The sequence below is a fragment of the Thunnus maccoyii genome, chromosome 21, assembly GCF_910596095.1.
Source record: "Thunnus maccoyii chromosome 21, fThuMac1.1, whole genome shotgun sequence".
Taxonomy (NCBI): Eukaryota; Metazoa; Chordata; class Actinopteri; order Scombriformes; family Scombridae; genus Thunnus; species Thunnus maccoyii.
In genome coordinates, this window is record NC_056553.1 from 10,923,731 (window position 1) to 10,948,271 (window position 24,541).

At 39.0% G+C, this 24,541-nt stretch overlaps 1 protein-coding gene and 1 long non-coding RNA gene across 8 annotated transcripts in view; one reads left to right on the top strand and one right to left on the bottom strand.

Moving 5' to 3' along the window:
• rbm33a (RNA binding motif protein 33a) overlaps positions 1–16,038 on the bottom strand; it is a 30,143-nt gene extending 14,105 nt beyond the window's left edge. For 2 of the 3 annotated variants that reach the window (XM_042399141.1, XM_042399139.1), the window contains exons 1-9: positions 15,811–16,038; positions 7,246–7,324; positions 6,522–6,570; positions 6,023–6,096; positions 5,555–5,870; positions 3,516–3,680; positions 2,917–3,085; positions 2,557–2,777; positions 886–1,207 (exon numbers count right to left, since the gene is read on the bottom strand). In XM_042399141.1, coding sequence (XP_042255075.1) covers positions 886–1,207; positions 2,557–2,777; positions 2,917–3,085; positions 3,516–3,680; positions 5,555–5,870; positions 6,023–6,096; positions 6,522–6,570; positions 7,246–7,324; positions 15,811–15,829 — 1,414 coding nt within the window. In that variant the 5' untranslated portion in view covers positions 15,830–16,038. The remainder of the gene's footprint in view (positions 1–885; positions 1,208–2,556; positions 2,778–2,916; positions 3,086–3,515; positions 3,681–5,554; positions 5,871–6,022; positions 6,097–6,521; positions 6,571–7,245; positions 7,325–15,810) is intronic. The other variant, XM_042399140.1, reaches the window with a different exon arrangement.
• Positions 16,039–20,528: 4,490 nt separating this feature from the next.
• The window catches only part of LOC121888206, a 32,416-nt gene continuing 28,403 nt past the window's right edge, over positions 20,529–24,541 (top strand). For 2 of the 5 annotated variants that reach the window (XR_006093160.1, XR_006093161.1), the window contains exons 1-4: positions 20,534–20,929; positions 21,521–21,588; positions 23,621–23,678; positions 24,319–24,387. This is a non-coding gene — a long non-coding RNA (uncharacterized LOC121888206). Of the gene's footprint in view, positions 20,930–21,520; positions 21,589–23,620; positions 23,679–24,318; positions 24,388–24,541 lie in introns of all 5 variants that reach the window. The other 3 variants (XR_006093159.1, XR_006093158.1, XR_006093157.1) reach the window with 3 other exon arrangements.

A 24,541-nucleotide genomic window follows, 5' to 3' on the forward strand; every position in this document is an offset into this window, starting at 1 on the left:
CAACACTGTCGTCCTGGAGACTGTTTCACCTCCACAGAATTAACTGGATGAAAAGTGCGAGGCTGGCTGGACCAAACGTTCAGCCCCACACGGTAAGAAAAATGTGATTTCAACACATTACTGTGAGGAACTACAGTATGCAAGTCACTCACATATTCATCTACATACACTGGGTTATTTTTTGTTTTTTTTTATATGTATGAGGCTGACTTTCACCTTGTTTGGACTGTAAGGAAACAAAAAAATAGCCATAATGCTACTGCATGCGGCTAGTTCCTGTGTTTACTTTCACTGTCAGACACTTATAATAACAATCTGAGCCTTTCAGTGGCAAAAACAAGCACTGTTAGCAGACATACTTTGACGGGCACAATTTCCCCCCAATGATTACATTGCAGCCCCTTACACGGCTGCTGGCTGAAGCGCTCGATACTCAATACTCGACCAGTATCAAAAAACAAAATAATTTCAAAAACAGCGGTGTTTTTAGCATTTCAGGCTGCCTTTAGGGCGTGACGTTTCCGTCATGCTTTAAGCAGCAGGCCAATCACAACAGAGTGGGCTTTTCGGAAGGAGGGGACAGGAGCCAAGACAGCTCATTTCGGGCTGAGTTAGACAGTGAGAGCGGCTGTATGCATGGCTTGTACAGCTAGAACAAGGAGCTTTTTGACCATAAAAACATGATAATGTTTGTTAATAGATCACTATAATGAAAATCTTAAACTAGGAAAGGGGCATAATATGACTTCTTTAATACTATTAATATGCAGCACTATGGTGAACCCAGAAAGACACTGGAAATGAGGGGCAATGCTTTTGAAGCCATACAAGTCAAATCTCTCAAAGTCTAATAAAAAGCACTTGACTGATATTGGATTAACCTACCTTGTACAGAGGATGATGCAGGGCCTCTGAAATGGGGGTTAATGTGGATGTTTTTGGGCTGCGGAGGCTGCTGCTGGTGATGCTGAGGGAAGTTGGGTGGCGGGGAGCTCATCATCCGTGGTGGTGGCTCCATCTGGGGCCGCATCGGCGGTGAGCGGTGAGCCATGTGCGGGGGAATGAGGGGCTGGAGGGGCTGCTGGGCCAGTGGGCGCCCATGCTCTTGGAAGGGAGGAGGTCCTCTTGGCCGCGAAGGGTGGTGCTGCTGGGACTGCAGTTGCTGCTGATGAGGCTGATGAGGAAGAGGCATTCGGGAGGATGGCTGCTAATTGGAGAGAGATGGGGAAACGGAGAGGAGGGAAAACCAAAACAACCTGTCAAAACATTTCTTTATGGGGAGATTCTGACATGACAAACCAAGAAGTCCATGCACAAGATTGAAGACGGTATCTTTAACTAATTTGGTGCTCCCATGCAGATTAAAAGTACACGTTTCCTAAGAAATCATGAAGTCACATAATAAAGAAGGTAGCATTAGCAGGATCATAATATATCCTTCAGCTATTTAAAGCTACTTCATACTGGCTTAATTCATTATTTACCTTTCACAAAGCTTTTGTTGAGGAATTTACAAGTCAACACCAGTCATGCTGTCTGGGAAAAGAAACTAGGAATGTGCCAACTGATCAGCAACTGAACAATAATTATGGGATAATGTTTCAAACGAGTCCTTGATAATTGGCCAATCTATCTGTTTAAACTGCCACACAAACAAACAAGCCAGTGGTTGAACATACAGTATGTTTTTAAAAAAAAAAAGTGTGAGCTCATTAACAACAGTCTGCAGAATGTTTGCGGTGTTGGCATTTTGTCCATCTGCCATTAAATTTTCATTTCCGATGTTGATGTTTTGTTTTAAATTTAACAGCCTCTTGACATATTATTAGAACAATTAAAAAGTTGGAGAGCTGGAATGAAATTCCATACAGCAATAAGAACAATCTCTGTAACACAACAGTTAATGGTATTTTATTTTTCTTTAATACTTTGTGTGTGCTTTCTGTGCACTTGCGTGATTTCACTAAGTGATGTGATCAGTTATAATATATATATATTTTTAAAGTTTTGCTTTCTTTAACATCATCATTAACAGGATGTGATAACACCAACGACTAGTGCCGGCCCGGTTTAACCTTCCACTGTGTTGCCATCACCAGTTCTTTTTATTTAGGTCACATGTTAAATCAAAGGATTAAATGCTTGGAGTGATATCTAATAATAAAAGTCCACAAGAAACTAAATCCTCGGCAAAGAACAAATTGAATTTTGTATAACAGTGTCTAAATGGACCACTGCCAAATGATTTGCTATAATCCATATATCAACACTGATAAGAGGAAGCACTTTTTTTTTTTTCAAGCAGACAACCAAAGCTTTTAGAGGCCTTAGAGCGAACAAAAATCACGTCAGGTACATCTAAACTCAGCCTTATTGTAACTGTGACAAATACAAGAAGGTACAGAGTCTACCCACTCCAAATAATCTTATCTGTTGAGGTCCTTATGTTCCCTTTAGCTACTCTTATAGTGGAGTATCACGTGATGCATTACTCTGTGTAGCCAAATAGATTATCCCTTCAAAGGTGTTCAGGTGCATGACTGTACAATGCTTTACCTGCATGCCCATGTTTCCCATTAGGGGGAGCCTCTGGTCATTCATTCTTCCTCTGTTTCCTCCTTTAAAATCTGGCATTCCATAACCAGGGAAGAATCCTCTTCCTCTGCCTCCACGTCCCCCTCCTCCTCCTCTCCCTCGGCCTCCGTATCGGTTTTGTCTCTTCTGCCGTTCCTGCTCCTCAAACTCCATCAGGTCTTGTTTGGCCTTCTCTGACAGTTCTGATGGCAGGTGAAACAGGAAAACAGAGTATGTTAACCATTTGGAAAATCTTGAGACGTGAAATCAGAAAATATTTGGGGATTCCCTCTGGATATCACTGAATGACGGGTAAATTCGCCCAGCAGGAATAATACATACCTAGTGTTTCGGGGATGTTCCTTCTTTTATTGCCCGCGTCAGCCAATCGCACAACAGCACCATCCTTTCTCTCCGATTTAAACCGTATGCGGCCAGACTCTTCATCTTCCTCATCCTCTTCATCCGATTCCTCCTTTGTTTCTTCTTCAGGCACAGCTTCATTTTCAACCTGAGGAAAAGTTTTGATGTTGTAAACTAAATTTTGCCGTTCTAAACACATTTACTTCCCCCATCCCATTTGCATTGCAGGACAAAATTTCCTAAACATGGTGCTCATTTTCAGGAAAGTTATTTTTCTCGAAGTAAAAGTTGTACTGTTGTCAGCATTTAACACTTAAAATCAATCTTCCAACTACCTGATATGGGTTTTCACAAACTGTCAAATTAGTTTGTGAACATTAAATTAAAAATATAAACAAAACTGCCATGAAACTAATAAGATTTGTATGTTCAAAAACTTAACAACGATGAAGAGTGCAAAATTAATCAGTTGGAAGCTCCTGTGTTAGGTTCATTTATTTTAGCAGATTCTGAAATAAACGCACTCAATGTAAAGAAAACAAAAACTGCGAGGTGTTGCGTGGAGGGTCTCGACATACCTCGTCTGTGTCAAAGACCTGAGAGCCCCCGGCGGTGTCTTCCTCCTCCTCTTCCTGCTGCTCTTCTCGCCCCAACTCCTCCTCCTCCTCCTCAGGGGCCTCCCCCTGTTGGACTCCATGTTCATCCAGTGGCTCATCAGCATAGGAGGTTTGGTATTCATCATCCTTTAAAGATCACAAAGATAATGCGTATTGATTAGCTTCAGCGTTTATAACACTCTGAAAATAATTAGTGATGGCGGAGTGTATTTTGGCCACTGCTGGAAAATAATCTCCCACAGTGTCTTTCCATTGAAAATGAAGCCAAAGCAATGCTTGCATGATATATGGGTAATACATAAAAGCATAAGGAATACCAGTTCATCTGACATCCAACAGTAAATTTTAATGAAAAATGGATGTAGGTTTTAACTATTTTTTATCTTATTTGAGTGGCTAAAATAAATATGAGGGAGCTTAATGATGACATACTGGCCTTGTTTATCAAAATTTAAATTAAAAAAAATCATACAGAGAATAAAGGCAAACATCAAAATGTTATAGAGAGGATTTTGGGGAGGCACCATGTAAACCCCCCCCCCCCCCCCCCCCACCTCATTGCAAATTACCATAACAGTGGGAGCAAGGCTTCATTACTATTCCTGACAGCATTTGAAATTCAATGAGATGTAAATGTTTGACATGATACACAGAATTGCAGGCACAGATAAAAACACTCCACCCCGGTTCAATGATGGTGAAAATATCATTGACTGACTCCTCGCAAATCACTCCTTTATTGGCCGCACTGTAAGTTCATGATTTCATGCCAAAAAAACATCACACAGACACAAACATTCTGTGAGATGACAAATCAGTTTTTACTACTCAACAAAATTTCAGTTGAACCAAATACACATCCTGGAGTCACAGCAGCAAAACAACAAGATATGAGCGCCACATAACCGGTATGGGAGGTGCTAGTAATTCAAACATGCCATCTGCATAACACCGTCTAACAAAAATTCATTGCTGAATAAGGTCAGACTGTAGGTCACACAATGGTGTTTGGTGTTGCGCTCCATTAGCCTGCCAAACAGCAGCACATATTAATGCAGAAAAGAAAAAAAAGAAAAAAAACTCTCACCAAATCAGATGGATGGACAGGCTGCCCCAGGGGAACACAACAGCTTAATCCTTTAAACTGTTCAAAATCGTTCTGAATGAATACCATAGCCAGCAAAATGTCAAGGCCAGGCAGTTTAGTGACCTTGTAAAGTGTTATTACACATAAGAAGAATACACATCCACACCTGCAGACATTACCGAAAATCCAAAATAGGCAGCCACTTTTGCTACGCATCCTCAGTAAGAAGGTCAACATCTTATCTTTGTTTGGAAAAAGAAGGTAGGCTAATATATCTCTGTCAGGTGCCAAACACCATCACACCTTGGTAAATGGACCATAACGGACATTTGCACATGGATCAGGTCTTATCTTTGATCCTCTTAGTCTGGGCTAAGAGGGAAGGGAAACAAATAAAAGGGAAACTCACATCAATCATTAGAAAACTGTATAGGGTGTCCTCAGGAAGGTCAATAATCTTTTCACCTGCATGAGACTTTATCAGATCCAGTCTAAAGTGCGAGATAAAAGCCCCCCACATTAACCTCCGCCGATTGGCAGCACATCTCCCCGACACAAAGCGGCTTCTTACTCTCCCAAAGATACAGGGCCCAAGGTCACAATGGCACTGGGATTTGTAGACGACAGCAGAGCGTTACCTCATGCCAAACAAGCTGTCAACACAAACTTTGTCAGCAAGATGGAGAAATTAACTGGCAGGAAGCGATAATGAATCTAATCCTCTCCTGCCCCAAAACACCAACCTACATCTCCTTTTCCTGAATAGATTTTCAATCCTCACTGTCCCCTTACAGAGACAAGAAAACTGACATTATCTCTTGGATACAATAGAGCTAGACAGACAAGAGAGTGGGAGCACGTGTGTGTGTGTTTGTGAGCTTTTACATGTGAGTAAACAATTGTGAAAACTCACTTGAAATTCACCATCTATGGGCTCATTGATTTGGATGTCTAGCACTTCATCCTGGTAGCCGTCGTCACCCTCAGCTACATCTCCAGAGTAATCCATTTGGTCCTCAGGCATCTCTGTGTTGTTGTCCTGGCTGTATTCCTCTGTGTACTCCTCTTCCCCCTCTTGCTGGTACCCCTCCTCCTCTACATCCCCTTCTTCACAGCCCCCTGCACCCAGGTTCACAACGTCATCTGTGTAGTCTGCTTCCTGCGAGTAGCCCTGCTGGTCATAGGATGTGCCCAAGCTGTATGTGGCATTCAGGCTCACATCCTGACCACTGAACAAACAAACAAACAAAACATTAGAGACTTTCCTGTAAACAGAAATGAGGTATTATTGGAGAATATGCAAATATGTGTGCTTAACTTCGTCAGCTTTACAAATAAAACATTAGACACTTGAACTCATGGCACTGATGAATTTGCTTACGCCATATTTTGATCTTCATCATCACTTTGTAGAAGGTCATCATTCAGCTCTTCATCTGACACTTCAGAGGGATTCTGAAACAAAAATACAGAAACATTTTTACTTTTTTAAAAAACTGTATTGTTCTCTTTCTCTTCTGTGTGTGTTTGTGCGTGTGTAAGGTGTGGAGGCAGGGGTCCACCTCCAACCCCGACGGATGCTTTATTCCCATGTGGTGAAGACAATCTGGGCAGGTCAACACAGTTCTTTTTTGTCCACTGTACTTCCTCCTGGTTCACATCAACAGTTCCCCCTGTGGAGGAGCCACCTGCTACACTGTGCACTTCTATTTTCTAAAATGTTCCATCAACACTAAAACACAATGTTTTGGATATTATTTTTTGCGTCTCCTGCTTGTAGGCAGAGAAACCACACTGACAACCCAAGTGCTTTTTGGTAACCAGAATAAAATCAAAGTAAATGAAGAAGGGAGATTCAAAGAGATGTTGTTTTATCTTACCTTTTTACTTGACAGCCAATCCTCCTCCAACAAATCCTCTTCCAAATCACTTTTAAGGAGAAAAGACAACAAATAAAAAGGTTTACAGAGTCAGATAATAGTGCAGGCTGTCTATTTACAAATGATTATACACTGATTTATGTGATAATATCAAAATCCCTGATAAAATATCTCAAAAATGTTTTATCGACTACAATTTATCATCATTTCTCATTTTGAAATAATAAGATTTTAAACTAAGTAAAAGCAAATACAACTAAGACACTAAAATTAAAACAAATGATTATGATTAATACTTGTTATCACAACATTTCAACTGGCCTCAGACCTCACACCTAAACAAAATATACTCAAAAATGTACTCAAATAACTGATCTGAAGCTTGCAAAAAAAAAAAAGTCCTTGGCCAGATTGTAACTGGGGTTTATGGTCAGCATCTTAACCTTTTTGCTAGTTTATTTGATAAGAAATAATGTCAACAACTGAGTAAACTTTAGGAGTAAGCAATGAGTGAAAACGGTCCAGTCTACAACTATACTGGTTGCACCTAAACATTTTTTTTTACACAATAAGATTGTGATTTTTTGATAGTTATGTAAGCACAATGGATGATCAAAAACTTCTTTTGCTTATGGAAAAAAAGAGGCTGTTTTTACTGTCGAAGCTGGTTGTGAATTTCAGCAGTATTCCTGTAGAGACATGAGAACATGACAAGATGATTTACCTCTCTAGATCATCATCTTCACCCCTTCTCCTGCGTGACCGCTCAATCCCGGGTTTGTCATATTCATCAAAGTCATAATCTGCAACAGAAAAGCAATTTTGCTCCTATCAGCACTATGCTAATAAAACATACAATCCTCATAGGTTGATATGCAGGCGTACAAAAAATATGCTCTCTTACCCAAACAATTACCATCAAAACAGTTTGATAATCCACTTACTCCGACGTTTTGGCAGGGCACCACTTAGCTGGAGCATAGATGTATGCTAGCCAGCTTAGCCAAAGTAGCCTGTTACCCTGTAGTCTTGCTGCCGTCAGAATGACAAACGAGAGACCCATAACTCTGACTGAGTGCAGCACTATTATTAAAATATGCTCCATTATCTCCATACTGCAACAATACCGTGTCTCCCCATCTCCCTGCCCTCTCTGTGATGGTCGGCTTTTCACTCTGCCTTTGAGTGAAGCTGTTCAGAATGACTATAAAAACATTTGATTTCTGGCGACAGCATGTTGTAAGTACCAGTTCTGAGAGAGAAAAGCAGTCAAAAAGTATTAAAGGTGCAGTTGTAGAATTTAGAGGCATGTAGTGGAACGGACTTGGCAGAGATGGAGTACAATATTCATAAGTATATCTTAATTAGTGTATAATCACTTGAAAATAAGAATTTTTGTGTTTTCATTACCGTAGAATGAGCCCTTTATATCTACATAGGGAGTGGGTCTCCTTCCACAGAGCCCGCCATGTTCCACCACCATGTCTACAGTATGGAAAAACCAAACAGCGGCTCTAGAGAGCCTTTCGTGTTTTTCATGAGTTTCATGGCCAATGTAGGTTCTCCTACAAGCTTAGAAGGGGAGGGTGACACGGGAGGGAGGGTAACTCAGCTGGTTGCAATCTGCAATCTCACTGGTAGATGCCACTAAATCTTACACACTGCACTTTTAAAGCAAAAGTAGTGTTTTGGTCCCTCTGACTGATATATTATTATATATGACATCATTAGATTATTAAAACTGAAGCATCAGTGTTAGAGCAGCATGTTACTGTTGAAGCTGCTGGAGGTGGAGCTAGTTTCAACTACTTTATATACAAGAAACAGAGAGGTTGTTTTCCTTTTCCACTACAGCACAACTCAACTGTTTCAGTAATTGCTTTGGACAATGAACCATTGTTGGATGTTTACATCTTTCAAAATAAAAGACCAAAATATTTTCTACCTTTCTTATTTTTCCTCCTGTACTGAAATTGTACCAAACCATGACCCCAAAACCGAGGTACATGTAAAACCTTTAATTTTGTGAGCCGTTACACCTCTACAAACAACATAGTACACAATAAAAACTGGTAAACATCTTTCACATGGTTTTCCATGACTGATGCTACTTGAAAAGGTATTGTATTAAAATGCTGTCCAAATATGAAATTCAATTTTGGCCTGGGTGATTGTTATATAGATTTAAAATTTTAATAATGTTGCCCACCAATTAGATATGCTGGAACAGCATCAGCACCAATAGAATATCAGCAATGAAGGGATTGATCCACATTAAATTCAGCTTCTACAGAAGTTCACTGTTTCTGTTATCGCTTATACTCATTCAGTTAGACGGGATCGCTGACTCAGCAATCCCAAGGATCTGAAAGAGCTCCATGCACTGAGGTATACAGATTTTCAATTTGGGAAAAAGAGAGCACTGGTATTGGATCGGTACTCTGTACCAGCAGATATTCTGAGTTGAGGTATCAGAATAATGCTGGGGAGAAAAAAGTATCAATGCATCCCTGATGTTGCACAACTGCAGATTTATCCGTTTCTAGTGATTAAAACTCATTCTCAACATGAACTTATAATTACAACATCTGCCAAACTACCTGCTGCTGTTTGACCATCAGCTGATAGAGATTCAACGTCAACTCAACTCATGTGCCGTATGTACTCCATTTAAACAAGTGTCTCTACTGGGCTTGGGCAGTATGACAGTAAAAAGGCTTTCTGTGAGATTGTCAAAACATTGGACCCTCTATATGAGCTGCCTGGAAGAAAATATTTTAAAAAATATATTTTTCTATAAATATATAGAAAATATACTTATTTATTTTATAAAATTCAGGAAGAAGTTAAAGTGCTTGTGTTGGAGTCAAGCTACTATGCTTTAACAACAGACATGTGGTCAGTGGAGGGCATGACCCCCTACATGTCTCTGACAGCACACTTCATCACATTTGACTGGAAACTTGAATCGAAATGCCTTCGGGACCAGCTTTTTCCCAGAAAACCATACAGCCAAAAACATGAGTGAAGCCCTCCGCAAGGCACTTGAAGATTGGGATTTAGATAAGAATAAACTGTTGGCAATAACCACCGATAATGTAGCCAACATCACAACCGCCATAATGAGAAACATGGCTCAGTTGTTGGTTATGAGCGCTGCTACTAATGATTTTCACTTCCACACTGTGTGAGCACGATAACACCCTACATTATTGTGGAATCGTTTTGAGCCATCCTCCTTCCTCATTCTTCAAAGGACATCTATGTGAAAGGTACTGTTGTAAGAGTAGCGTAGCTGCTTTGAGGAACAGGGCAGTGCGTAACGAGTGTGTGGTTGAGTGAGAGGCAGAAAAGTGATGGTGAATGTGAACGGAGCAGAGGAAAAGGTCTGTAGTAAGTTGTCAATCTGGCAGTAAATGTATAGTGCAGGCTATAGTGTGTCAGTTAATAAATTCTGCAGCTTCTCAAGACCAAAAAAGTCTTGTCTGCTTCCCCAACTGCTGGAAAAGTGAAGAAGGTTCGCCCCAAAGTTAGCAACAATGGGTTAGCCTAACATCCAGGCTCACTTAAGGTGTACCGACCTTTAAGGTGGATCAGCTATTCTCATTTTAGTGTCAATCTCAGCCACTCTTAAACAGAGAACGGAGAAATGTTTGGCTGCAGAGTCGATACCAATGACGTGCCAATATTATTGTGCATCCCTAGTTATTACCTGCCTTATTCATATTAGGAATGTCATAGGCTATAAAATTAATGAACACATTTGATTGAAATAAATATTTCATTTTGTCGTCAATAAAAGACACTTAAACTTCTGTGATTCAAATCCTTTTAAGAATAAAATTATTATCATTATTATTGTTAGACTATTATAAGATTATTATTATTATTTGCACACTGCTTATACTGTTTACTCCTGGTCAATATTTTTTACATTTCATCTCATTCTCTTCAATAAAAAATTTAAACTTGCAGCAGCTCTTCTCACTTAGAATATATTTTACATAGGGGTGTGACGGTACACATATTCATATCAGACCCTTTTGGTACAGGACTTTTGGTAGGGTTAACAGTAGGCTTGTTTTGCATGCAGAACATACTTCAAATTCAAGTTCCCACACAAGCATATTAAGTGGCGGACTGGAAGTTTGTTTAGTCTCTGCCTCGCATTTTTAGCATTTGGCATTTATCAGCCTTTCGCTGGTAATTCAGATCGGGCCAAAGTAATAACAAACAGTTAGTGTTTTTATAGCAGTGGATCTATAACCATACTAAGTTGTTGGGAACACAGGTTTTAAACACATGTTGAAGGTGATTGAAATTCCTTCTCATCTGCATTTCAGCCAGAAAGTCATACAGTCTTTTATGAACAAGGAAAGGGTGCTGTTGTCCAAGACTTATCCAAGGCATCTGCTGTAACACTCACAACTGCTGGATGGACATTCAACCCCTGACTGGAACATGATAAGCCATGTTCTGCAAACTCGCCCCATTTATGAACAACACACAAGCACAAATCTGGCAGAGGGACTTAAGGAGGCAGTGTTGGAGTGGAAGTTGGAAAGGCCAGGAACTACAATTCCTGTCACAACAAACATTGCTAGAAATATTATCAATGCAGTCAGTGAAGCTAGAATATTAATTTAGTGTCACAGAAAGCAACAAGACTCAATCAGGTGTCTAGGTAGAGTCAGAAGGTTGTGTCTTTTTTTCATGGTAGCACAAACATTGGAGCGCAAACAGGAGATGCTTAATATACCAAAACGCACCCTTATTCATGATGTCACAACCCGTTTGAACTCCAGTTATGATATGCTTGAGAGGTACCTTGAACAGCAAGCAGGTGTAAGCTCAGCACTGACAGAAAAGACCCTCAAGAAGAATAAAGACCAGTGTTACCCCTATAACTGTACAGGTGGGCCACCAGGCCAATGAGAACCAAAAGTAAAAGTTGAATGCCAAAAGTAACGCCAAATATCCATTCATTCAGAAATCAATAATCATATGTGTTTCAGAGCCTCTGTGCAACACTGTTCTGAAACGCGAGTTAACCTCTGTGTTGTTGCCTGGGAAACTCCTGATGTGAGTGACGGACAAACAAATATATCAACGTTTTTCTCCAAAACTCTGGAGTCAAGCAAGAATGCAGAAGTGGAAGAAGTGAGAGGGGCAGCTTATTCTTATGCAATAAATGCAGCTTTTAAGTCATCCTCTTCTTGTGACGAATTTGTTTTAAGTCTTGAATATACCGAGCAAACAAAAATTTGAATAAAAATATAAATTGCAGACTGCCTGCTGTGCCACCCGACTGAAGCATACCACGCAAATATGCCATCCCACGTGCTTTGTCCCTTTAGGGTTTTTTCAGTACGTACCATCAGGCCTGAAAAAAAATTCTAGGGGAAACACTGAAGACATAACCATGTTGTCTGACCAGAATGTGAGAATGGTAGAGGTGGTAACTGAGGTCCTTAAAACACTAAAAACCCTCACAACATTGATGAGCATTGAAGCCACACCTTCAGTATCAATGATCCAGTGCTGAACTCTATGGAGCCCACTGAGGAAGACAGTCTAACTGTGAGAGAAGTCAAGGTTGCCATCAGAGAAAACCTGGAGGACAGATTCTCTGCTTGTCATGACCTCCTCCACAAAAGCACAGCTCTTGACCCCAAGTTTCGGGCCTATGCGGATGATGTCTGTCGTGACAGAATCTACAACATTATCACAGAGATTGTAACCATGGAAGAACAAGTATTTTGTTAGTTTTCTTGTGCATAAAATGTCTTCATTATTTAATTTGTAACACTTGCTGCTACAGTGTCAATAGTACTCATATATTAAAGTTTTGTCATTTATTTTGCAGAGTGAGGAGGCCACAAGGACAACAGCAGTCAGTTCATCCCCAGGGACAGGACACCCCATGGCATCTGAATCATCTCCTCCTGTCAAGAAGTCAGCCATGGCTGAACTGTTTGGTGAGCTCTTCAAGACTCAGATGGGAAACAAGCCTACTTTGCAGCTGGTAAAGGAAGAGGTTACCTCATACAAGGCAGTGGACTCCGTTTCACTGGATTCTAACCCATTTGTACAGTGGAGGACCAATGAGCCCACCTATCCTCATATTGCCATGTTAGCAAAGCGCTAGCTTGCTGTACCTGCTAGCTCTGTCCCTAGTGAGAGGGTATTTTCTACAGCTGGACGCATTGTAACCGCCAGCAGGTCTGCCCTTTCTGCAGACAACATGGACAAGTTCATTTTTCTGAAATAAAACATGACAGTTGAATGAAACTGAACAGGGCTACAAGCTGGAACTGTAATCAATAGTTATTTATATTTTTTATTATATTTTATATTTCATTTAATTTATTTGAGAATCTTTTATTTATTGGAGAACAATTAGCAGTAGTAGTAGTTCGCAACACTATTCCATTTTTTATTCTATATGTATTTTTTATTATGTTTCATTTAAATCTTTATTTGAAAAAATGATGAACTGTTGATGTTTACAAGTGACAAGCAATTTTATGTTTTGCATTTTTTCCCTTTATCGTACTGAAAATGAACCAAACCATGACTTCAAAACCAAGATAAACACTGAACCATGATTTTTGTGTACCATTACACCCCTAATTTTACATATTTTTTATTGTAAATTTCTTTTTTTATATTACTTAGGACTACTTAATTTTGTGTATATTTTTGGCACCACAACACCGTGGCAAGTTCCTTGTCTGTGCAATAGTGACTATGTATTCTTGTTCAATTGTGCATGTCATGGCTGTTATCTTTATAATCTGTTATCAGTCCTTCTGACTACTTTTTACAATTTTTAACAAGTGGCAGAAAAACAAACTGCAATGCACAAAAAGGAACTCTGAGTTCCTGGGGCTCCTTAGTTCTTGGCACAATTTGGCCAAAAAGAGGCTATAGTGGCTTTAAGATTAGGTCATGGATCTGGTCAGAGTTTAGTCTAAAACTGTTGTTCTAACATTTCAATCTCTAGACCTGCAGCTTTCTTAAATCTCTCTAGACCCTCAAACATCTCAATATAAAAGACCAGCTTTCTTGTTCCAAAAACTCCCCCAAATGCAGCCTTCAGTGGATTGTTTAATGGACTGGACAGGCAGTATTCATGAAAATTATAAATAAATTAAGGAAATATCACTTGCAAATAGTGTCATTTACCAGTTACTTGCACCTAGGTGGTAATCAGTCCCTGATAAATATGGAACAGGGTCCAAAATTAACACCCTTCAAGTACCAAACGTGGGTAGGTTTTCCGTTTGGCGAGTAAATCTTGGAAGACTATCCACCACACTGGCGGGTAAATGTCTGTACCAAAATAGTCATGTAATAAAATATCTGGCATGACGGCTTGAAATTACTCATGTTTGTCCCTATACATATTAGACACACGCAACATTTGTGTTTTTTCACATGCGCCTAAACAGTGCTGACAAAATTGTAGGAACACTTGAGCCTGTCTGAGGCGAAGGAGTGCCAGCCACAGACTGTCTTGAACACTCCTAGTTTCACAGCACTGTTTACCGTACAGGACATCAGCTACTCGAGATCACAGCTCTCTGCTAAACTGTCACTTGCCGCTGGTCTGCTGCTAGATACCGTTAATAAAATAGCTGTTATCTGGAGACACTGTATTCAGCATAATACCTTATTATCTAAATGAAATGTATTGAAACAAATGTATATGTGACACAAAAAGGCAATTTATTATTTAGGCCGGTAAAAATATGCTTAACCCGGCGTTTTTGTTCTTTTTTATCTACCAGTCTTCTTGGCAGGTGAGACAAAAACTTCATTTCAAACACTGCACAGGAAGTAGATCAAGGGAAAAGCCATTGCTGGATGTAAATATTGCAGGATGCAGAGATTGAAAAGTGGCTGATAGCAATGCCACTCTTGTTCCAGTGGCATTTGCAGATTCTGGGTGGTATGTCACTGTTGTTTTTTGGTATGCCGCTGCCACTCTACTGGCTTATGGCATTTACAAACAGTATGTCACTGGTGTTCCACTGTAATGTAGCACTTCTTACTGGCATTAATCAATATGCCACTGTTGATTAGGATATGCCAGTGCTGTGCTTATGAGCGACTTATCACATATTAACACCATCCCCCCAATAATGACGAATTTGTTCTTGTTAGTAGTATGAATGTGTTATTATTTACAGGCCAGTGCAGTAAAGTTAATATTATATAGGTACACCAACGTAATGCATCCATTACTAAATGGTTTTGGGAGAAGATCAAAGTCTAGCCTGCTTTTCAGCTCCTCTGAAGGACCCACTTTCATGGGCCACATCCTTTGGATACTCTGACACCAGAATGATGAAACAAAATGAGAAAACAGCTTTCCTGTGCTTACAAATCTACCCAATTAATGTATTCAAAGGCCTAACAAATGTATTTCACTTTTTTAAAATTACCCTCACAAACTCAGGCTATAGCCAACATGGCGTTTATCATCTAAAGTCCATTGCAGTCCAAAACAGCAATGCTAACGTGGAATAAAAACACCGCGTAAACTGCGTCATATACTGGTGCCCTTTTTACACACTTAATCACAACAGTCGTGTGTTTCCTTGCTGAGGTCAAATCCTGGAAATACAAACCACTACTGTGTATAAGCAAGTAAGTTAAAGCAGTCGACTAACATTAAATAAGTGCGTGTTTGTCTTGTATGGATCCAGGTTAGCTTCTGTCAACTACGTTGCGGCTAATGTTACATTTCAGCCCAAACACCTGACATGTTTGAGAGCCAGACTTCATTTTAAGACGTCATTTTAAGCAACTTTAACACGTCAAGACATGGCACCACCCGCGATTTAAGTGTAAAACGTTTTTCACAAGTTAGCTATGTAGCTAGGTAGCTAGCATGGTGCTAACAACCACAAAATACGGAAAATTTGGGCTGAAAAATAAAAAGCTACCATTAGCCCGCGACTTGGCTGGGTTTACTTGGGAATAATACGACCATTCGGTGAATTAAAACAACTCATAAGTTACAGAAATTAGCAAAGCCATATCATGCTAATAAATTACAACGTTAGCTGTAAAGCTAACAATACCGTTCGCTTAAGGCGACGTCTTGTTTACAACGAAGAGTGTCAATGTTTGTTGAAGGTACCGCTAAATACAGCACAGCTGAGCTCCAGACTGCGGCCTACCGTTACTGCAGCCGTGTTCAAAACTGCTGTTATCGGTGGCTACTTGTGTTAGCTGACTTAGCATTGTCGAAAAACAAGCTGCTAATGACATGACTTACCCTGAGCGTTGGCTGACATGGTGCAAGGCGCGTCCCGCTTAGAGTCTTGACTACAAAACTGGAGGCTGCATTCAATCTTTAATATTTCACCATTTTGACGATGCAAAACGTGAGATTAATTTAGGTAGGCGCTTCTATGCAGCAACGATTTTCATCCACGACCAGAGAGCACGAACATGGCAGAGCTGTGTTTGGTAGCAATGATGCATTGTGGGTGGGAAACAGGAGCTCCCCCGCTCGGTTAGCTGCAGCAAGGCGAGCTGCCTGACAGGTGAGGGGAAAACACACACATCATGAATGTGCCAGGCACGCAGGTAATTACATGTATTAATATAATATCAGATGATACGTCTGTTATACAACGGAATAGGTTATGTTTCCATAACCTACACATTCAATAAATTTAATGTCACTTCCACACTCATTTACCCCACTAATAAGACGGCTCTGACTATAAGATAAGATACTTTATTGTCCCATTAGGGACATTTTTCTTGGGCTCAGTGTTACTGTATCACTAATTTTCCAAACATACTTACCTACATACATACATATTTTACATCATTCATACAAAACAAAACAAAACAAACAAACAAACAAAAACACACGCACACACACACCACAATAAGACCAATGACATTGATAAAAACCACTATAGCTTATAAAACCAGGCAAATAATATTTATATTTCACCAAAATTGCACATTGTAGAAGGATATTACACATTTAACATACAACCAACAACTTATGTAGTGCACATGCTAGTGTAAACCATCTGTAGAGTGTTCTGTGACTATATATTGTTCCACCAACACATTGTTTTATTACTACTGTTTAAAATGTTAATGGATAATGGGACATTGGTGCCCAAGGCGAAATTTTAGACTGGAGCTCCCCAAAAAGTGCAGCAATAGTAGCCAACCAAAGTCCTCCCAGTCCTCCAGGAAAATAGGTAAGTGGGGGTCAAGGCACCATTCAATGAGTGTTTGGTGGAATGGCCTGAGGTAGCACATGAAGTCTGGTGGTTGTTAGATGAAAACTGACTGACCAGTAAGGCTTTAAAAATCAAACCAGATGAAAACAAGTCAATGGGGGAAAAGGAGAGGAAAAATGTTAAGAAGGAAAACAAGTGCATATTTGCAAAAGCTGCATATAAGCACACTTGTTGGTAAGAAAAAACAACAACAACAACAAAAACATGAAGAAAACTGACTTCTGCTGACAATTAAGGTACTTTTTAGATTTAAAAATCTGGTAGTCCTATGATAGCCTATGAATGTCTTATAGCAATTGTTGGCATTCATTGTTTCATTGTTTCATGATTCATGGTAGTGATTTTCATTTAATTCTGGCTTTTTGGCAGGAGCAGTATAAGAGAAGGTACTTATATTGGATTTCTTATATATTAAGGTGGATATTATATATAATAGAATAGAGTAGAATGGTAACTTTATTGACATTGATTAATTACAAATTATTCTGTTGGCTTATTGATTTATAGAAAAGAATGAAAGACCATAATCAGGACACAAAGACTGCATAAGAAAAGTTCCAAGTTTAAGACTTTATCAGAGAGTTTAGAGTTTATCAGTGTGCATGCATAAAATGTTACTTCATAGAATAACTAAAGATTCAAACTGATATTTTGTATTTGATATGGATAAAGTATTATGCAGATAACATATTGATTTGATAAGATGTGCTCACAATTTAAACATTTAGGTAACATATAAACTGGTTCCATTTTCAAGTGTACTCAGCTGTACAGTTTTAGCGAGTGGGTCATCACCGTCATGTAGAATTGACTGGCACCTTTCAGGGTTCATAGATTAAATATACTGTAGATTGTTGTTGGAACGGGTTTTCTGATCAGCTCAGCAGTCAGATGAGTCAGATGAGTCATGATGAGGTTGACACATATGCATGGCCAGAACTTAACTCACTCTCACCACTTTCTTCACCATTGGATGGAAGTTTAATAGCACAACAGATTATTGCATCCATCAGATCTTGAAAATTGGTCAAAATTTAAAAAAAATATGACCATTCTTGGTTTCCAATTTTAGTGTTACAGCAGCGATGGCAACATGTGTAAATGCTTGTCCTTTTCAAATCTTGTTCATTTTGGCTGAAATTCAAAACAGTGCTTAATCTTCATTCAAGTCACTCCTTTGATTTTTCTTCCCTGTAAGGTCAAAGCCTTTTTATCTCTGACCAAATTTTTTCCTCTCTTGCGCTTAAGTCTGGGAGTCAAAGTTGTTGTCTGAGTCTACAGCTAGACTACAGCAGAATCGTAACCCCCAAATTCCTCCTGGGCTGACAAACGTCAACAAAGACCCCGAGAGACACCAAAGAGAGGTGAGCAGTGAACTGAAGCCTCATTGTATTGGCTCATTATGGGGTCCCGCAGTGAGGAAGAAGCTATTTTGTAGCACCACAAGGTCAATATCTGAAAGCCAGGGCGATGGAGGGGATCAGCCGTGAGATTTTTAATTTGAGAAAGCGTAAAGGGACTTTCCTACTGAAAGACAGTCTGTGAATTGTAATGGACTGTGAGGATTAAACAGACAAGATGTTGAGTTGGCAAATGTTTTCTCTTTTAAAGAAATGCAATTCCAGCTCCCAGACACTTCCTTGTATGTCATGTGCTGCATCTGCAGGACGACATACAAGTAACTGTTACATTCAAGGTGATCAGACCAATATTTATGATAAAAATTACATGTGCCATCATTGAAATTCAATCAATAAATCTAATGAATATCTTAGTCTTATCATAGAGTCATAACTCTTGCATGAAATAAAATAATTATGAAATTATGAAATGAAAAATGCTGCTTCTTTTATAACATAACTTCTAAACTTTATAAAAGCCTGATGTTTCAGCCTTCAGCCCTTCAGCCAAACTCAGACATTTTTCATGCTTTGCGTACATGCATAAGCACATGTGTCCAGTTTATCTTTTTGAAATGAATGCAGGTGCAACTCATATCAATATCTATTGCACACCCTATTAAATATTCACTCTAAACAGCTGTTTCCAAAACTGTATAAGATATTTCTATGCTCCCTGGATTCACTTTCCCAGGAATTTTGATTTTACTTCCAAATAGATGTGAAAAGGGGAGCTGTCACACTCTATTATGGTGACCTCAATGATTCTGTGCCCTATCCAAATCCAGTGGTTTTCCATAACAATGCAAATTAAAGGGTGCAAAGCTGAAGGAGAGAAGACTTGTTATTTTCCACCCAAAGGACAGAGGTTCTTTACAACAAACTTGTCTGTACGCCTTGTGTAGACTACGCCTTGTGTAGACTTTGACAGAATTTTAATAGCAACTTGGAAGTTGCTTTGTGTGAGACAATCGGTTTTTGCTGTCAATTCATCTTGAGAAAGTGATACTGGAGCTGTAGGCCTGCAATAGATTATTTTGTGAGTGACAGAAATTTAATCGGTCAATTTTTCGATTCATTATGTATTGTGTTTAGCTGCAGACTTGCCCTGTCTGAGACACTCTGAGACTGATCTAGTGTCCAAGTTGTAGCAGTTTTTGCATTGACAGGAAGTAAAATGAATGTGTTACCATGTGGCCGTACCCAAGAACTATTAGCTTAATACACTCCAACAGGAAGATTTGCTTTTGTTTGTGGATGTCTGGTTCCCCACACATGGGAGACTGGGGTTTAAATCATATTTCTTTCACTGGGTCAGGGATTAAAGCTTCCTAGTATCTTCTTAACAGAAAATCTATTTCATAAAGAAGAATATAAATTTAAAATAAACACACAGAAATTGGCGTTCATACTATTCATCCACATAAGTAGACAGAGACTTGGGTACTTATGCTGCAACTAATAACTAACAATTGAATAAACTGCCAATTATTTTCTTGGCTAACTGCTCAGTCTATAAAATGCCAGAAAATTTGTTAAAAAAAAACATTGTCACAAACCAGCTCAATGTATGTGACAATGAGAAGAGACAAGCCAAGTTCAAAATTACTTGAAGAAAATAATCTCATCACATGTTCCCAGAGTGCAAGGTGACATCTGCAGATTGCTCATTTTGGATGAACAACAGTCTAAAACCCAGAGATATTAGTTTTACCATCATTGAAGACTAGGAAAACCAGAAAATATACCCATTTTAGAAGCTGGAACTACTTAATTTTTGGCATTAAAAATAACTTAAACGATTCATTAATTATCAAAGTTGTTGCGGATACATTTTCTGACGACCAAGTTGTCAATTTATCAAATAATTTGGCTGTAATTCACAGGCATCAATGGAGGCATCTTTGTTTTCCATAAAGTTGCTGTACACTGTATTTGTAGTCACCTGTATGTAAAGTATTGACATAATAGCTGTTTCAGATATCATTGACAATAGTAGCCACTGGCTTTGACTGAAAATAAATGGCACCCAGTAAGGAAAGGAAAATTTGTCAGGTTACTTTTAAAGCTATAATGTCACATTTATAGGCTATAAATCCATATTTATATTATATAGTATATATGATGGTATGATGTATATTTTACAAGCTATGAAAAATGCATCTTGACAATCTAATAATGTTTGATATGGTTCCTCTGTAATACATGATACCAAGCATCTCTGCCGATTTCCCAGTGAGAATAGGCTGCAGTCAGTGACCCACATCTCAGTGCAATGAACTGCTTAACTCAGACTGTTGTTTTATTCAGTGCACTGTCAACAGACGGGTGAAGAGGAGGAGAGGCGGGAGGTTATACTTATCGGCTGTTGTGATTGGCTGCCAGAACCAGCCTCGCTCTGCCATTGGCTCTCAGCGCTGTCACTCCGGATATGTTATCTCCGCTTCCCGCGCCATTCGGCGTGCACGCGCAAGACGAGCAGGCACGTAACCGCTTGGAGACCGTCTGGAGTGTGTCTGAAATTGATAAAATTGGAGATGGAGTTTTTTAACATCTCTTTGCTCATTTACAAGGAAGCCGTCTGTTGGAAACGGGAATTTCCTCTCTCCACCCGAAACGCCTTCGCCCATGAGTCGCCACGCTCAGCCCCAAAATAATTTTTAGATAAACGCTGTGAAAGTTTTTTTCTTCTGCAGTCTATCAGCAGACAGCTCTTTATGCACAGGTAGGTAAGGCAGGCGGCAGAGCAAGTTGCCTAACATACAGTGGATGCTGCAGCATTACAACACTGCCAAAATAACGTGTATTTGTGAATGTTAGCAGAGCGTTTTTGTTGAAAAAACGGCTTTAGAGCTTATAATTTAAATTATCCCGCTGTACCGTAACAAACTGTAAGAAGCTTGGTCATTTTATGCCGTTAAAACAATGCGTGTGTTGTGTTTTTTTTTCTATTTTATTTATAATTTCTTACACAGTAGCTATTTGGTTTGGAGACTTGACCTCATTCACACTACTTCAGGAGGATGCGCAGGTGACGCACCTTTGCTGACGTGAGGTTGATTAACCCCACGCGTGCTTAGGCTACCTGTTAACTCAGCAGGGGCGGATACCTGTCTTGTGGGCTCGTCACTTCTATTTTTTTTTTCAATTTGACCCTTTCAGCTGTCCTACCTGCTCAATTTATGATAACAAAACAATATATTTTTCAGGCACATATGCAGTAAACTAGTCTGTAAATACACATGTGGTTCTGAGGTGAGGTAATGTGAATCCTGTGTGAATTTTTTCTTGTCCTGTCCTTGTTTATGCTCTGCAGGGGGACCAGACTTCAGAGTTCAAGAGGAGTGCACCATCCAGAAGGCAGTCTGAACCAGCAGAGAAAAGGTTGGTTTCTGTGCACATTGTGTGTTGAGACAGGAGTTGTATGTTTACTTTTAGGCTGTATAGGCTAAAGAGTTTTAGGGTGGAGTGTATGCTTTATATCAGACCGTGGATTTATTCATTTATAATGATTACATTACCCCAAAACAGTTTATTTATATCTATTTTCTTGCCAGTATTCACTTTAAACTCCCACCTAAGTAGCTTCTAAGAAAGATTAAACATTTTCCACACTGTCTGACAACAACATCTACACGTATCAACATTTCTTTCTTTATTCTAATCTATAGCTAATAAAAAAATCTAATTTAATTCTAAATCTCTGACTTCACTATTACATCTTATGGAAAACTCTGCTTCATTTGTGCACATTCCCTGAAATTCAGCTGGAATATTTGGTAACCTTTGGCTCTTGAGTTGAATCCATTTTGAACAATGCTTGTTCTCGTAGTTGAAGAGGTTAATCATCTCACTATTTCTCATCCAAATTGATCAGCTTTTTTCATTTCAAGGTGCAGAAATGGTTAAAAAAAAAAAAGACTTGACTATCAAAGATTTGAACAATAAGTCAGAGTAAGTTGCGTGCCACAGTCCATGTGTACCTGATCTGCTGCTGCCTCAGACTTGTCTAGACGCTTTTGCTCTGTCACTGCAGTTGTCTGCAGACAGTGCAGTCATATGACTTGGGGAGCCTTCCTCCCTCCTCCCCAGTGTCTGCTCTTTTGGGGCAAGATGGCTGCTACAGCATTGTTGTTAGCCATGACGTATATGGAATTAATGTGATGAGGAAAAACATTGTTTCTTTCTCAACCACTGCTTGTCTGTCTGTTGTTGGGACACTTGGTAGCCATTTTGTCTGATTCATCACTGCCTAAGGCTTCTGGTGAATCTCAGAATGTTTTGAACAACCAAAATATCGCTGCTCATTGTAAAAATATCAGTGGTTGCTTCTTGTTTTTAAATATAACTTGAACTGGTTTTAAGCCTGTATCAATTTAGTATCAGTTGAGTATCTAGAAGCCCATCTTGTGTAGTTTCTACTGTATTTGTTACATACACAAATACAGGTATTTACAGCAGGTATATCAAAGATAATTACCTGCAAGACGTTTGAAAGAAATTGAAATATAATATATATTTATCTAGAATCTATACACACAACTACTCAGCATTTCTCAACATGCAGGGAGGCACATTGGAAAGGCAACAGTTTGGACAAATAGTGTTTTATGCAGTTGGAAAAAAATGTTTTAATGGTGTGGAAAATGTAAAAAGCAACTGTAAAATTCAGTTTGTATTTTTATATACTTTTTTTATTCGGTTGACTTTCGACTGATAACTGAATGAGTAATGTAATTACTCTGATAAATCTGTGAAATACAGTACATTGCTTTACTCGACATTTAGGAGGGAAGGTTCATCTGTAATAGGTTACATTTTAGGTATTATTATCACTTATATCTTTGTTGCTTTGGACTCAATAAAGTGCTGTAATAATACCCAGTGAAACTTATCTTAATGACATAATTTCTATCATCAAGTAGTATGCAAGATTCTTCTTTTTACGAGACATTTAGTATTAACAGCAACCTGCCATTTAAAGGATTTGGTGATGCACTACTTCTCTTATAGTAAAAGAATGCTTATATATTAAAATGTTGAAGCTTTTCATATATCCTACTAAGCACTGAGATGTGTTTTTAAAAAGTCAAAGCAGCTGCAATGTTCTGTTCACAGTCCACTTTTTAGTCAGAGTACAGGCAATAATAACTTTGGCTACTAAAAGTGCTGCAAGCGTCAGTCTGACATTACAAGTTACTTTCACTCACTGAGTCTGTGATGTTTATCTGTTTGCCATATCAGTGACCAGCCTGGACAGATCTCTTCATTATCACCGACTTAGTGCATACACGTCTGCTGTCGGGCAGCTTCCTTTAGTCTGGTCTTGTCATATTCCTTAATGGTTTTTGAGTGCTTGTTGATTATGTTTTCACTGGAGCGTACAGCCACACTTAAACATGCAGTATCTTTGCAGGCCTGTCCCAAACCTGATCCAGTGTCTGACAAAAATGATTGGAATTGCAATTAGAAAGGTAAGAAAGATGTGAAAAGCAGAGTTTCAGGGACATATATTTGTATCGCAGTAACTTGTTGCAATATCCACTTGTCGTAATCGTGCAAAATTGGCATTTTTTGGAAGTTCTGGATAATATATTTTATCAGAATAAGCATTTTTGAAAGTGTAATATGGCCTGCTTGCATTATTGTTTGTTCTCTGCTACACAAAACATACAATGGTCTGTTTATTTGATGCTGGCTATGTGCAGTAGTGACCACATTTGTGAATGAATGAGAATTTATGATCATTGCTGCTTGCATACAGATAATAAACGCAAGCAATGCAATACTACCTCATAACAAAATCATCCCCAATTTACGCTGCTCTAATTTCATCTCAGCCGTTTGAAAGTTCATATATTAAAAATGAAATACATCACACGCATTATTTAAAAAGGTAAACTACTGCAATAATTATTGGTTGCGTCCTAGAAATTGTTTCACTGTCACTTGCGACCAATGCAACATTTTATTTATTTATTTATTTATGTATTGTAACTTTTTGACTGCAAATTGAGCTTAAATGTATTGTACGCCAAATGAAAACAAATGGAAAAAGCAAAACAACAATGATAAAGTTGTTTGACGATGTGTATTTTTCTTGCATCTCCACAGGAAATCCGTGTTTTCATGCAGCCTGTCATGCCTTCATGTCTTCGACGCTGGAGTGTGTTCGCCCACATAGTAAGATCTGTGTTGACCTGTTCATTAAAGCACATTTGGGCACGTTTAAAGTCGAGAAAAGCAATTCTAGGAATGCTTTAAGGTGCTGCAGTGAGTGAATGTGATTGCCTGAGGGAAATATCAGTCCACTGCACAGACCAGTATTTACAGAGGT